At 42.5% G+C, this 16221-nt stretch overlaps 1 protein-coding gene across 12 annotated transcripts in view; it reads right to left on the bottom strand.

The window, feature by feature from the left end:
• Zfp236 (zinc finger protein 236) overlaps positions 1 to 16221 on the bottom strand; it is a 99323-nt gene that overhangs the window by 40556 nt on the left and 42546 nt on the right. For all 12 annotated transcript variants that reach the window (XR_003952527.1, XR_003952528.1, NM_177832.4 and 9 more), the window contains 5 exons: positions 11821 to 12093; positions 9909 to 10112; positions 5952 to 6093; positions 5172 to 5432; positions 2585 to 2841 (listed from right to left, as the gene is read on the bottom strand). Coding sequence is in view for 10 of the 12 variants with exons in the window: in NM_177832.4 (NP_808500.2) it covers positions 2585 to 2841; positions 5172 to 5432; positions 5952 to 6093; positions 9909 to 10112; positions 11821 to 12093 (1137 nt within the window). In the remaining 2 variants the exon portion in view is untranslated. The remainder of the gene's footprint in view (positions 1 to 2584; positions 2842 to 5171; positions 5433 to 5951; positions 6094 to 9908; positions 10113 to 11820; positions 12094 to 16221) is intronic.

Raw genomic sequence — 16221 nt, forward strand, 5'->3', positions numbered from 1 at the left:
AATGAGCACACTGTTGCAGCTCAACATTTCTGATAAAATAAAGCAACACCCTGCTTTACATTCAGGATTAGGAGCCCATCCCCTGTGACCAGTAACCATTACTGGCTTCATCAGTCTTGGAATCTACATGGGTCCCTGTCACTGAATATTCATGAGTACAGCTAAAAAAATCAAATGTTGACAATATATCAAAAGAAGTTTATAAACACTGCATAAAGATCCTACTTCTATAACCCATTAGTATATTCAACATGTATATACAGATACACAGAAGGCCATGCTGACATGTTTACATAGAAAAAAAATTGGAAGACCTTATGACAAAACGTGGACAGTAGATTTTTCTGTAGGTCTAAGATTTTAAATAATTTTACAGTTTGCCACCAAGAAGTCATATTGCTTTGTGTTTAATAAAATGGACAACTACCTTGACACATATTAGGAAAAAAAAAAAAACTAAAACAAAAATCACCCATTCCCTAAAAGCAGCTAATAAAGTAGACCAGCGGATGTCTGGGTAGAGAATGAAAGGAGCAACACTAAACTATCTAACGTCACAGCTGGGTAGAGAATGTAAGGAGCAACACTAAATGACTAACATCACAGCTGCACACATGTAGAGTTGGCATAAACTGTGACTTTTAAAAGGCAAGCCGGACAGCTGATATGGCTCAGTAGTGGAGTGCTTAGCCTACACAATGCTCTGGATATTAACCCTAGTGCCAGGACCCATCAAGGAGAAGCTAAAATTAGCAGGCAATCTTTCTGAGATGATTCAGCCATAGACTGTCAAAGTTAATGATGGATTTGCTTCTCTAGGCAAGATTTCATTTTAGGAAAGACTCCTGCTATTAATAAGATTTTCCTGTTATCATTACATGTACATAACATTCACTAGGTATTAGCCCACCCTTTTGAGCAGATTTCTGCAAAACAAAGATGTACTGTCTTGTAGTGATGCTATAAAAACAAATAGATAATTTCTTAATTCTTAATGATAATCCTATAAGAATTCCTAAAATTATATTGGTAATTACTAAGATCTTTTATAATAGGGCTGCTATTAAGTTCCTTCTGATGTCAAAACTGCAATGAAAACACTGCCAGTGTGCAAGTGTCAAGTTACTTGCTTCTGCGCTAGCAAGCAGGCACCTGCACATTACAAAGCACACTCCAACAGTCTGCAGTCATTAACCAACGTTCATCAAAAGGGAACTAGCGATTTACTATAGGTGCAAAGAGGGAAGATAAAATATTGACTAGGTATATCTATACAAAACTTCAATGATAACTTAGTTATGGTCTTTAACTCTAGCTAGTGACAGAAGATGAATGTTTAGCGAGATAATTACACTTAATGGATACACATGTAAACATTCTCTGTTGTAAACTTCTTACTCAATTTATGATTGAATTTAGTTTGAACTTCTAGTGAACTTCTGTAAAAAAGGGAAGTTGGGCTAAACCATGTGATCTATTCTCCTAGAAAAGGCACAAAACACCAGGGAACATCACATTGCATGGCATTGGGGGTGAGAGCACCGGGAGCAAGGCATCAGGAACAAGGCCACTATCACATCAGAGCAGGAGAGTGGAATAACTCAGAAATTATATGGTAACTTAAAAAATTTAGAGAACAATATGCAGAATGCAAAGAAGGTGCAGAGAAAGCAGAAGGAGCAGGCAGGCTTCTCCTTACCATGGGACAGAACAAGTCCTTTCTTAATAGCAAGGCAGGCTTAGAGTACAACTCTTTCTTCTTACAGACTTGGGTTTAATTCATTTAGCAATAAAATGGTAGAAGCTTTTTCTTTTCTCTATGCAATAAAGATTGGTGCTCATTTTTCATCCAGAATGAGTGAGTTCTTTCTAAACTGGTGCTTGATCTTTTGCTCCATATACATATGGAAGAGTGAGTGTGTGTGTGTGTGTGTGTGTGTGTGTGTGTGTGTGTAAGTATGTAATCATGAGATAAGCATGTAACTGGACTCAACTGGTTTGAATGGAAATGTATGAATATGTATGCATGAATCTGTATATGAGTTTGTGAGTTTAGTCCTGCAAGCATGATTCTCTTCTCCTGGTTCAACTCAAGTTTATTGCTCTAACCTTTCCCCTAGACTGACAGTGAGAGGCATGTGGGCAAGAGGGAGAAGCTCTAGCAATTAATCCTTTACTTAATCCCCCTGTTTTACTACGAGGTGCTAAGAGCCAGAGACTGAAATTTCTGAGCTCAGAGAAACTCAGACAGGCATGATAGGTACTGTAGCAAAGTGACTTTTCAAACAGCTAAGTATCTTGCCCCACTGCCGATGTTCCACTTTCCCCTCAGCAGAAAGAAAGAAAGAAAGAAAGAAAGAAAGAAAGAAAGAAAGAAAGAAAGAAAGAAAGAAAGAAAGAAGAAAAGAGAAGAGAGAGAGAAAGACAGGGAGGGAGGGAGGGAAGGAGGAAGGATAGACGAACCGCTGGGGTTGGCCCCTGGCACCCCAGCACCAAAAAAGAAGGTAACAGGGCCTGCACTGGGTCTCAGGACCACAAGACTTGGTTGGGATCATTAGAAAAGCTAAAGTTCCTGAAACAGAACCTTCATCCGCCTCCAAAGGCTGATCTGCCAACTGCTGTCCAAGCGCTGCATCTTCTGTGCCTACCACATGCTGTGGCCCTAGTTCCAGTATTGACTCAGGGTCTGCGGCCACTGTCTCTGGAGTCTGCTGCAGCTCTGCACTTTCGATCTCCACAGGCATGGGGGCCGCCACGTGCATGCTCTGCTGGTCCACGGTGCTATCGTCATCCATGGAGGAGGCCTCCTGGTGCTGCTGGAGCTGCTGGGCCAGTTCGTACCTTCGGGAAAGCAAAACAGCGCACAAGCCATATCAACAGCAGAAAGACACCGTGAAAGAGACCGTGCACTAAAACACTACTTTTACTCTTCAATTACTTCATTTTGACGTCAATCTAGCTAAACATTAACCACTTTATAATCCTAAAGAAACTCCTGCTGCCTTCAATTGCTGTCAGCAATTACAAGACTCAGAGGCATAGAGGCCAGTACAGACAACAATCCCCAACATGTACAAAGCCACAGTAATGGTGCACATTGAAGCTCAGTACTGGGAGGCCGAAGCAGGAGAACTGTCATGACTCAAAGCTACCCTGGACTACAAAATGGAACCGAGTCTCACAATACCCACATTCCTTTAAAAGCAATCTTTCCCCTGCTGCCTCTTACCCCAGGGGAGGCAGTTTTTGTGGCATGGTATGGATAGAAAGCCCCAACTACCCATAAGTCGTGTGTTGAAGACTGTTTCCAATACAGCAATGCTCAGAAGTGAGACTTCCTCAATGGCAGAATACCTTGCTAAATTCCTAATGTTCTGGGGGGAGGTATTGAACAATAGGAAGAAGGTCCTAGTTGCCAAAAACATGCCTTTGAAGACTGTCACTTGTTCCCTGACCCTTCCTTTGTCTTTCTGCTTCCTCAATGCCAAGAGATAAGCAGACTCTGTCAAATGGCTCCTTTGCCATGATGTGCACCATCAGTAGTGTTTAAAAGTTATGGTGTTAGGCGCCCACTCCAAAGCCTCTGAACAGTCAAGTAAGGGCTCATCCTTAAACTGTTGTCAATGGCAAACCAACTAACAAATTCAGCTAACCATTGTGTTTCAGAACGTGTACTATGAGGCACAGTCCATTCCGACTTTCTCGTGTTAATTTTGTTTTTAGCAATATTTAGTGAAAGAATCCAAAGACTTTAAGAAAATGACATTACTTACCTGATTAACTGGCTACCACCAAAGGATCTGAGACAGTGAGTCACCCCTGCCCTTTCCTAAGTGCATGGTTAAGCCCACAGCTGTAACATGTGTGTGCTCTACCCCAGAATCTTAGTGTATCTGTCTCCTCTGTGTACCACACTGAGCTCCAAAATCTTGCTGTTCATTTTCCAATAGCCAAGAATCCATTCTCAGCTAGTTGTGCTACAGAAGAGACAGAACGCACTTCTAACATCAGTGGTCAGGGAGCGCGTCTCACCCCTCAGCCGCGTCACCTGCCCTCCTCGTCTCACCCCTCAGCCTCGTCACCTGCCCCTCCCTGATGACGGTCTCTCATAGGGCTTCTCCTTCCATGCCTAGTTGTTTGGTTTGCGTTTTTATAAATTTTACTTTTATGATCATGTATGTCTATTTATAAAGATATTTCTTGTTATTTTTTGAGGTTATAATATACATCATTCCTTCTATCTTTTATCCCCTATCTCCTTGCCCTCTCTGTCAAATTCATAGCCTTTTAAAAAAATTAATTGTAGATACATAATATATATGTATATACACATGCATATATCCCTCAATACACAAAATATCACCTGCTCAGTCTGAAAAATGTTACTCAAATGTGTGTTTTCAAAGCCAACCATCTAAACTGAATCACCCATCAGTGTTACTCAGAGACACTATCCCTGGAGACACTATTTGTCCTGCTCTCAGTGTCCCTTATGGCCTCTAGCTCTTTTTTTTTTTTTTTTTTTTTTTTTTTTTGTCTAGCTATAGCATTTTTTAATTAGATATTTTCTTTATTTACTTTCAAATGTTATCTACTTTCCTAATTTCCTCTCTGAAAACCCCCATCCCCTCCCCCTCCCTCTGCTCACCATCCCACCCACTCCCATTCCCAGTCCTGGCATTCCCCTACACTGGGGCATAGAACCTTCACAGGACCTAGGGCCTCTCCTCCCATTGATGACTGACTAGGCCATGCTCACCTACATATACAGCTAGAGCCACATGAGTGTGTGTGTGTGCGTGTGTGTATGTGAGAGTGTGTGTGTGTTAGGGTTATTTTGGTTTATTTGCTGTAGACAGGCTCTTACTCTCTAGTTCAGTTTGGTGTTGAACACAGCAATGCTTCTACATCAGCCTTTCATGTTCTTAAATTACAGGCATTGGCTCAAAACAAATTTAAAAGCTAAAAAATACATAAGTTCCTGCTGGCATCTATAGCTCTCATTAGATCCCTAAGCACAAACAGTCAACTTCCTCAACCTCACACGTTCCATTAGAACACAGCACAGGCATCAGACAATTCCTTCTGAATTGCTCCCCACCCGATCTGGGAAGCAGGACCCTCATTAAAAGGCAAGCACACCGTAGTCACCACATCTGCCGTCTACCTACCTGTGAGTTTTCATGTGTTTCTTGCAGTTCAGTGAAGTCTTAAATGTTTTCTGGCAATAGGGACACATGTAGGGACGGAGGTCATTATGTATGCCCATGTGTCGCCGTAAGCTGCCACCTGTGGTAAAGGCTCCATTGCAGATCAGACACTTGAAAGACTTCAGCCCCGTGTGCGTCCGGACATGGGCTTTGAGCACGCCTGCAGAGACGAAGCCTCGGCCACACTGGGAGCATTTGAAAGGCTTTTCACCTGTATGTGATCTAAAGGGCAGGTAAAAACCTACATAGACTCATGACATGTTTATAACACGGTAACAAATGTAAAATCAAAGTGCGTCACGCTAGGACACTCTTTATAAAGCAACTAGAAAAGATGTCACTCTCTACGTTTTGTAGTAAGCAAACCCAAGACTCGGGCAAGGGACTTCCCAGAGCTACCAGCTGCCCCCTGAGGGGAAAGCGTGAGCTTTCAGTGGAGCTGTCTTCAGAACACCACACTACCTCTCCTGAGAGCATGTCTACTTCTTTTCACTGATGAAACTAGTGGGTCTTTGACACATGCTAGAAATTGCAAATACTAAAATATAACTGGAAAAATAAGTAAAACCCAGGGGTAATCTCTGAGTAAAATATTTGAATGAATATATTCAAGAATAAAAAAATGTCACCAAAATGTTATGGTCAAATAAATATTTAGCATAAGGTAACACCGTCATCCCAAATACTTAGTCAGCAGAGCACGGAATTCCACACTACGCCCCTCCTCCTCTCAGGTCTTACCTGATGTGCTGTTTTAGGTGGCAAGACTTTTTATATGCTCGATGACAGTAGAAACATTTGTATGGTCTATCTGCTTCATTGCCAAAACTATTATTAAAATAATTTTGAAAAAATTGGTTTTTTGGAATGGGCTGGATAAGACCTACAAATGAAAAGAAAAGCAGGAATAACCCCTGTTAGTGCTAACATGTCTACTAACATGTCAAAGGCATTGCGTGAAGGTAAAGGTAAAGGTTCCGATGACTGTAGAGCCCAGCTGTTTTAACTATGTCATTCATTATCATCTATTTGACCAAGTCACTCCCATCCCTATGGTGCAATATTTATCAATAGCTATCTTCTGGCCCTGCAGAGTGTGTATATTATTACAAACATACACTGGCGTCTAGAGCCATTTTTTAAGGCACGTGCTGGCATGAGATTTATATATATATACATCCAAAACTTACATCAGGATTTTAAATCTCTCTTTTTTCAATATGAATATGGCATAAGTACAATAATAAACTCAAAACATAAATACGTCTAAGATGACATTTTGTTTTGTAAAGGCAGCATTTTGTCCAAAGTTTTATTATCGGGGTATTTACAGATGGCAAGATAGTTAACCTAGAGGCTGAAGAGATGTGTGAACAGTTAGGAGAACTGTGTTCTTCTTGCAGATGACCCGGGTTCAAGGCCCAGCACCACACTGTGGCTCTCACCCATCCCTAATCCCAGCTCCAGGAGGTCTAACAGGCCACACATGTGGTGCACCTATATGATGCAGGCAAAACATTCACATACAGTAAAGTAAAGAAAGAATTCGGATTATTGACCTATGTATTTCAGGATTTACAAGCTTTTCTGAAATAAAGGGTGTCCTTGATTGGCTCATCTGTAAACACAGGGGACAGTGCCTTTGGGCTAAACACACAATTCAGCACAGGCTTCGTTGTCAAACACCAGTAACTGAATGTCATCTGGAACACTGAGAGGAAGCCTGGCCTGCCCTTCCTGTTGTCAAGATTCAGCAGGCTTGCTACCCTAACACTCTGGGCTCTAACACTGCATGCACAGCCTCCTCCCCTCAGCAGGGCCACTGCCCTCCACAGAGTGATCACACATTTAGGACATTCTGTCTTTCCTGACTTTCTCTAAGAGCAAGTTGTGTTCCAATTCTTTCCCTTAAAACCCACTGCTTATGCTTCATGCAGACCCTTAACGCCTCGTCCAAGTCTTTCTAGGTGACACTACCTTCCTCACACGTCAACACCGTGTTCTGGGCTCCCTGGGTACGGAAGTGAGAAACTCTAGTAGACACAATAGCTCCTTAGTGTCTTCCCTCTCGCGTGCAATTACAACATCTGAAATGGTTTCCAAGGGTATGATTTGTAAAAAAGACATGGAAGAGTTGGAGCTGGGGGCAGGGGAGGAACCCCCCTATGAACCATTAAATGAAGTAATACTCATGGTTATTACTCTGCTAATTTTGCTTAGGCAAGGTCTATAAACCAAAGCTAATGATAAGGTCTCAATTTTTAAAGAAACACACCAAGGATAAGTAAAGCGCACAGCAAACCCTAACACGCTGGCGCTGTCGGCCACTCATTTCTATTGAACTTCTGGCTCTTTAGGAAACCACTAATCTCAAAGAAGGCCATGAATACATTTTACTCAATGAAAGTCAAAAGAACTAAAAATGACTTTAAATTCCTTAAAATCTCTTCTGTAATAGCAAAGAAAAGTAGAGCTTATGGAAAAATACAACTGACCTTACTACTGCAAATAGGAACATAACTTAAATTTTGCAAAGTGACAGGATGGGAAAACATATCATCTCACTTATAATACACTACAATAAGCCCTGATAGACAGCCGTGTGTAGCATAACGTGACACTGACTAAAACAGCAAACATAAACTTGGAAGATCAACAACCACAACGACGACGCTATTTTAAAATAACATAAAGGCTGAGACACAAGTTTATCTGCATGTACCTACATCTATACATCCTACACACACAACACAAACAGTTTAAAAGGAAACTAACTGTAGATTAAAATACAGGTTGGGGATCCCTAATCTAAAGTGTGAAATGTTCCATAATGTATTGTGAAAGCCAAAATGATGCTACAAGTGGAAATTTCCACAACCGTTCTATGTAAAATTACCTCAGGGTTTTGTGTATATTTTTATAACATAATCGTAGATAAATCTTAGATAAATTCAAAAGAGCTTAGAGAGGTGGCTCAGTCGTTAAAAGCACGTAATACAGTTGTAAAAACCTCAAGTTTAGTCCCTAGTACATATATATATATGATGGCTTACAACCGTTGTAACTGCAGCGCTATGCCTTCTGCAGGTACCTGCACTAACACACATACCCACAAAACACACACACACACACACTTTAAAAAATGATAAATCTTAAAAGAAAAAGTTCATGGCTATATTAGACATCTCACTGTCAGGCTATGACTTGACACAAACCTGATATATAATTCTATATGCCCCCTAACCCCTGTCATACTATGTCACAGTATGGCATTAATTTTGCTCAGGTTAGATTACCTCAAGTAGGTAAGTTATATAAATTCACCTGTAAAATTTAATGAGTGCCACAGTCCAAATGTTTCTATCCCTACAAAAGTCTTGTGTTGGGGGCTGGAGAGATGGCTCAGCAGTTAAGAACACTGACTGCTCTGCCAGAAGTCCTGAGTTCAATTCCTAGAAACCACATAGTGGCTCACAACCACCTGTAATGGGATCTGATGCCCTCTTCTGGTGTGTCTGAAGACAGTGACAACAAACTCACATATATGAAATGAATAAATCTTTTAAAACAAAAAGGTCTTATGTTAGAATCTGCCGCACACCCTGACGGCAATCAGGAGGGAGCAGGGCCTGCGATGACGCTTACTGAGGCGGGGCCTTCAGGAATGCAATCAATGTCCTCATGAAGGAGGCCTGCGGGCCACATGCTGGGAACCTCAGGCAAAGTGCAACATCGAGCTGGAAGAACTGCAGTGGCACACTGTCTCCTCGGCGGCGCGCCCTGGCTGCTGCAGTGACAGACACAGAAGAGAACAGCAGCCATGGCTCCCTGCATGACATGCTTTGGGAGGAAGAAGGGGCTGAGAAAGGAGCGGGGTAAATGAAAGATAGTAATGAGCTGTGCGTGTGAGCACAGTGCACTGCATCCATGTAGGAAGCTGGTTTTTAAAGCAAGAGGAAAAGACAAGAGCCCTGGAGAGATGCCTGGTTCTGTCTGTGAGGCCCTCAGACATCCAAGGTGCTCCTCATTAGTCAGATCTTACCGTGTCTTAATTATGTTATCAATGACAGTGAAACAAACTCAGAAACAAGAGACATCTCTTCTTTCCAATGCAAAGACTGAGCAGCCAGAAGAGTGATCTATACCACACCGCATGGAAATCCAAAGACAAATATAACAACTTGCAGTGGGTATTCCAATTAAAATCCCTCTTCACCCTGATGGACCCATAGCGGCAGAAGATCTCTCTCTTTTTTTTTTAAAGATTTATTTATTTTATGTATATGAGTACACTGTTGCTGCCTTCAGACACAGCAGAAGAGGGCATCAGATTCCATTAAAGGTGGTTGTGAGCCACCATGTGGTTGCTGGGAATTGAACTCAGGACTTCAGGAAGAATAATCAGCGCTCTTAACCACTGAGCCATCTCTCCAGCCCCCAAGAAGATCTCTTTAGTAAGGACTCCTACAAAACTCCTCTTCCTTTCACACTACTTATGTAAAACACAACCACAGGCACATTTGAGTAGTACTGTTTTAGGATTGTAATCTTGATTCTGGAACATACTGGCCCCTCAGAGCAATTTCTAATGAAACTTCACCAATAGTATTTTCCTGCATAGACCATAATACAGAAACATCTCTCTAGGTCCCAGAGGAAAACCCACGATCAGCCACAGCACTCTAGCTTCCATCTTACCTAGGTCAGTTATGAGAATGGGTTCTTGCAAAGGAATGTCGGGGACAGGAACGCTGCTCTTGCCCACCCGACCCTTCACAGGCTTCCGCTGCTGCCTCAGCTTCCTCAGCTCCGTGTGCTTAAAGTGGGAAGCCACGTGAGTCTTCCTGTGGCCTGAGGTGCGGAACTTCTTATCACAGTGAGGACAAGCAAAAGGTCTAACTCCTAATGAGACAAAGGATGGTTTAGAATCATTTCAAGCAATTACATGTCAACAACCACCACCAAAATCCATATAAAATACTTCAAATACGCAATGATTTGTTGGTCTACACTAGGAGTTCATGTGTCTCAGGAATCAGCTGCCATCCCCCTGCTTTTAAATAGTACTACTATTAGAACTTAGGATATATAATAGGTCCTCATTTGAGAAAGCACATATACAACTTTAGGGTCGAGTCCTTAAGTTGTTCAACATGCACGTTCAATAACAAGTCAGCCTGGAGAAATGCCAACCACGTCAGCCCAGTCTCTGCAAGCGACACCCACTGACAGAGCAGGCCTCCTCCTGGGCAGTGCAGACACACACCCCAGGCAATGCCAGACAACAATTAGTATCTCATAAGACAGAATGGAAGGTGACTGTCACTGCACAGTGACGATAAGGTAAGACATCCCCAGCACCCTGACTATTAGTGAGAATGCGGAGCCCCTGGACAGGCTCGTAACATGCAGTGGCTTCTTTAGGAGCTCTGAGTGCATGACTGGCAGTCAATATGGAGCCTGGGGTGGGGGAAGGTAATAAAACTGTTTCAATTAGAATTGTACACTTCATGAATTTTAAACTATGCAAACATTATCTCAGTATCAGTGTTACTGACAAAGATACCGATCCCCCACTTCAGATCTGCCAAGACGGTTATATCTGGAGGATATCATCCTTAGTGACATAACCCAATCACAAAAGAAGTCATTAGATATGCACTCACTGATAAATGGATATTAGCCCAGAAACCTAGAATACCCAAGATACAGTTTGCAAAACACAAAAAAATCAAGAAGAAGGAAGACCAACATGTGGATACTTTATTCCTCCCTAGAATAGGGAATAAAATATCCATGGAAGGAGTTACAGAGACAAAGTGTAGAGCTGGGACGAAAGGATGGACCATCCAGAGACTGCCCCACCCGGGGGTCCATCCCATAATCAGCCACCAAACCCAGACACTAATGCATATGCCAGCAAGATTTTGCTGAAAGGACCCTGATATAGCTGTCTCCTCTGAGGCTATGCCAGTGTCTGGCAAATACAGAACTGGTGGCTCACAGTCATCTATAGGATAGAACACAGGGTCACCCTCCCCCAATGGAGGAGCTAGAGATAGTACCCAAGGAGCTAAAGGGATCTGCAACCCTATAGGAGGAACAACAATATGAACTAACCAGTACCCCCAGAGCTCATGTCTCTAGCTGCATATGTAGCAGAAGATGGCCTACTCGGCCATCATTGGGAAGAGAGGCCCCTAGGTCTCACAAACTTTATATGCCCCAGTACAGGGGAACACCAGGGCCAAGAAGCAGGAGTGGGTGGGTAGGGGAGCAGGTCGGGGGGGTAGTGTATAGGGGACTTTTGGGATAGCATTTGAAATGTAAATGAAGAAAATATCTAATAAAAAAAACTTAAAAAAAAGATCTGCCAGCCTCCTAAGACTGGAATATATATTTCTTCCTCACACAGGTTTGATGGTTTCCCATAGGGATCTTTTCACCCACTGCTTCGTTTATAAATATTATATTTCTAATGGCTCTCCAGCAATAACCTTGGTTCCATGAGGATCAAGGTCACAAATCCACAAAGGGAAGAGGAGGAGGGAGAAAGACCTGGGAGTTCAGCTGCTGCCCTTCCTGAACCCAAGCCAGCATAGCAGCGCACCTGTGTGTAGGCGGATGTGCACCTTGAGGCTCCCTGAGGTGGAAAAGCTCTTCATGCAGTATTGGCACTTGAAAGCCTTGATGCCCGTGTGAGTTTTAATGTGAGCAGTCAGTGTGCTCTTCACAGCAAAGGCCCGGAAACACTGTGGACACTTGAAGGGCTTTTCATGGGTGTGGATGCGGATGTGGCGCACCAGGTCACTGGGCTTCCGGAACTCCTTCGTGCAGTAGGGACACACATGCCACCGCACCCCATTCTCCTCCCGAATGGACCCTGCAGTAACAAGGAAAAGAGAAAAGTTCAGACAGCTTAGAAACCACGGTACCCCATAAACGTCCCACAGTGTCCTGTCCCTCTGGCAGCCCACTGTAGCAATGCAAAGCTGTAAGCTTTCCGTCAAAGACATGCGAGCCACCACAGAAAAATGAAAGCCCTACTGTTCTGATATTAACATCAAAAGATCATAACAGTATGATCAACGATAATAATCTTAAAGAAAGCCCTACAATGCCATGAAGATGCAATTCGTAATGCCCACTTAGAGCAGCTAACAGTGAGTAAGTCAGGGCGCACGGGCACAGTTCAGACCGGAACGAGAATGAAAATACGTTTGATCAGAGAACTCCCAAATGGTGCAGAGAGCAAGAGATTGTAGGCTGCTCAGCCCTAAATGGAACTGCACCCGCCTGACTCCTGATCCCTGAGGAGGAGGGTACGGACAGTGTGAAAGAGGTGGTGAATTACTATAAGGACTCTGCGTGTTCTGACATAGCACGGCATCTATACAGAAGAAGTCAGCTGTTATATCACAACACATATAACCCCAAGCAGACCAACAGTATCCTGGAAACGGATGTTAGCAGGAGAGTCTACCCACTAGCCAGGGAGCTATTGGCAGCAGCTATTAGCTGCTGAAAGAGGGAAAGATGGTTTTCTTCAAATAATAATTTTTAAAAAAGAAAACCTTGCAGGAGGTCTCATGGGTGGGAAATGGGGAGAGCAGAGTTACGGAAGCAGAGTGACTAAGATTCAAAGCACACAGTATGAAATGCTCAACTAATAAATACTGATTTAAAAGTGACTCCGTGATCAACTTGAAGGACAAGAACAGGAAGACGGAAGATGCTTGAGTATTTATTAAGCATCTTAAACCAAACGTAGAAACTCATGCCCATAACCAGGAAGTGGCAAGCTATAAACTAGGAAGTGGCAAGCTATAAAGCAACACCAGGGATAAACAGTGAAGGCAAAGACAGCTGCCGAGTAAACCTGGGCGCTTCATGGACCAGAGCAAAAGATGCTGTCTTCCGCAACCATGGATACTATTATGCAGCTTTGAACAGTTCAAAACTGTTGCTAGGGAGGGTATAGGGATAGCATTTGAAATGTAAATGAAGAAAATATCTAATAAAAAGTTGAAAAAAAAACTGTTGCTAGCAGAAAAACAAAAACAAAAACAAAAAACAAACAAACAAAACTCCAGCAATGTATGGAAACAGATGATTTATAAAAAACAAAAACTTTACATAAAACCTATTAAATAATTTTATTTGAAATGTTTTAAATTTTAATTATGTAGATATATGCAGGCAGGAAGTGCACATGGAAGTGCAGTGTGCAGAGGCCAGAGCAGTGTGTCTGGTCCCATGGCGCTACAGTTAGAGGCATAATTTGGGTGTTAGGAACTGAACATGGGTCCTCTGAAAGAGTGATATACATTTTAACTCACTGATTTAAAATATTTACAGTCAGATTTATCTGTGAAATTAAAAGTATTCATAGTAATAATTCAATAATCCCAGTAAAGAATACACATAAAATTAAATATGCTTTAGCAAAGAAAATGACATTTCAACTTAAATGGTTTCAACCTGAATGCAAAGGAAAAAAGAAAATCTCTTATCTCCTTTCTATTATCAACAAATTTTAAAGGAAGTTTTCCGTATACAGCAAAGAAAAAAAAAGCCATATGATACACAACTGTACCTTAGGGAACGAGTAAGAAGGGAGGGGAAACAGTAGCAGGGTTTCAGCATCTTTGGCTGGATTTCTCGAGTTGCCCTGGGCATCAAACTTAGCTCCTAAACATGAGAAACACATCCCTAGATCCACAAGATGACACAATACCAACTGTCACGGTCTAGTTACTTCTAAGAAGAGGCTGTACAGGAGACTGCAAACTAACAGCACAGAGGCTGTCTCATACATAACACGTACATGTGTGTGAGTCCGGACTTCCAATCCCAACAAGTAAAGGACCTGGAACACAAGATCTGCATCACAGGTCCTCAAATACATTCACACGCTTGGGACAGTAATCACAGTTTTCAAGATGAAAATTAATTTTTTACAACTCAGCATCTAGTCTTAACTTTTATAAATAAGTATAAATACAGGAAAAGATGAAAATGCCATGTCAATATGGAATGAACTGGCAGAGCAGTGGAGCAGGGTGGCCTCTAAAGGCCACCTAGATCTGGAGGGTGATGTGCACTAAAGGTGGCCCTGGACTTCAGCAAGGAGAGCAGCTTAAGCTGCAGTGCTCAGGCAATGAGAAGTGTAAAAGCGCTCTCGAGTTTAACTCTAATCTAGACAGCTCAGAGCCAGAAAACACAACGGCACACTGGCAAAAGTGCCTGCGGCCAAGCCAAATAGTCTCAAATCAACGGCTGGGACTCACAAGGTGGAAAGAACCAACTCCACAGGCACAGCCTTGCACAAGCACACGGACAGACAGACAGACAGACAGACATAATTGAAAACTTCAGAGAAAGCCATGCTTCTTTCACACTGTTGAAATGTGAAGGCTGCAAGGCTCAAAATGCAGAACATGCTTGAAAAACTCAGCTTCATAAACAGAACACATTTCTCCCAAGCAGGTAAAAAAGGCAACCTAAGAAGAAGTTGTACCACAAAGATGAAAACATATTATAATTTTTATTTAAAGTACAAGGGCCAATAAAACCAGAATTAATCCAACATAAATATGCAGGTGCTCAACATGCAGGGTGGTGCTGTCACCCCTGTTCCTTAAAAGAAAATATAAATTTAAAATTACAACATGCCATTTTGGCCTACCAGTCCCAAAAGTTTGATGATAATCTCTTTAAGACACTGTTAAGAAACAAGAATTCCAAATAAGTCCATTCAACAGAGTAAAGTTGCAAACAATGCACACAGCTCTAACCCTGGCAGCACAGGGATTCGGAGACAGGGAAGACCACAAGTGCAGGGGCTCGCTCAGCCACAGGTCAGAGCTACTCGGTCTCGCTGGGAAGACTGCAAGTGTGTGCATGCTTCTCTCTCCTTACCAAGGGCTCTGCTGACAAGGTGCATTCCGACAGTCTGCAGCCTGGGTAATTATTCGTCAGGTCTAATGTCCTAATGTTCAGTGTTATACGTAACAACGCAGGAGGACATCCCTGACGTGAAGAAACACGCATCAAGGTATTTGTAGTGGAAGGGTTGTATCTACGAATCACTTAGAAAACTCACTCTAGAGAACCTGGAAGGGTATAGGAGATCCCTGCGCTAGAAACCTTTCTAATAAGACTGGAATTATTTCAAAACTAAGACCTTTTAAGAATAACACACACAAACAAAAAAGTGTAACTAAACTTTACCAAAAAAGTCCACAGAACTTATTCTTTGAAACCTGTGCCCTGCAGATAAATCAGCAGAAGTGAAAAGCACAGACACCCATCGGCTGTGGTGCTCTGTGAGTGGGTGAGGAATAACCACACCCACCAAGTGAACAGTGCGCAGGCCACATACGCTCTGCCACACCCAGAAAACTGAATGTTCATTGGGCATTATGAAAAAATAAAATCTTTAGGAAATCTTAAGTGGTAATAGTAACCTGAAAAGCAAAATACATGGATTGCACCATTCACGCCAAAAACATTATCTGATGCTTGTCTTGTTCACAAAAGGAAGAGAGCTGCTTCCCCACCTTTACTGTGCCATCTGCAGTACCTTCTGAGGAACGGCATGACCAGGCTCCTTCTCTGCAGACAATAACTAAGCACACATGCTCACTAAGCACTGTTGTGTACGTGTTAGGCACCAGGCCACACACGGTATACAGAGTGTCCACCCAGCTCTCTTACCTCTTCCATCATTTACCCCGTGTATGGATAAGGAAAGTGACATTGGGACAGGTCCTGGAACCTGAATGCAGCTGTCTCAAAGAGGATGCCTGGCATAGTTCAAATGTCAAATCCTATCCCAAGCTCTAAAAGAACCAAACAAGTCCCTTACATGACAGCTCTCTCTAGGAGGGAAGGACTAACTACGCAACCACGGATGTGCAGTAAAGCAGTAGAAGTGCTAAGATAGTGCCTAAACTCATGCGTGACTGGCATGTGATTAACTCAGAGGAGAAGAATGCTGGAAAATTCC

Source organism: Mus musculus, chromosome 18, assembly GCF_000001635.26.
Source record: "Mus musculus strain C57BL/6J chromosome 18, GRCm38.p6 C57BL/6J".
NCBI classification, from domain to species: Eukaryota; Metazoa; Chordata; class Mammalia; order Rodentia; family Muridae; genus Mus; species Mus musculus.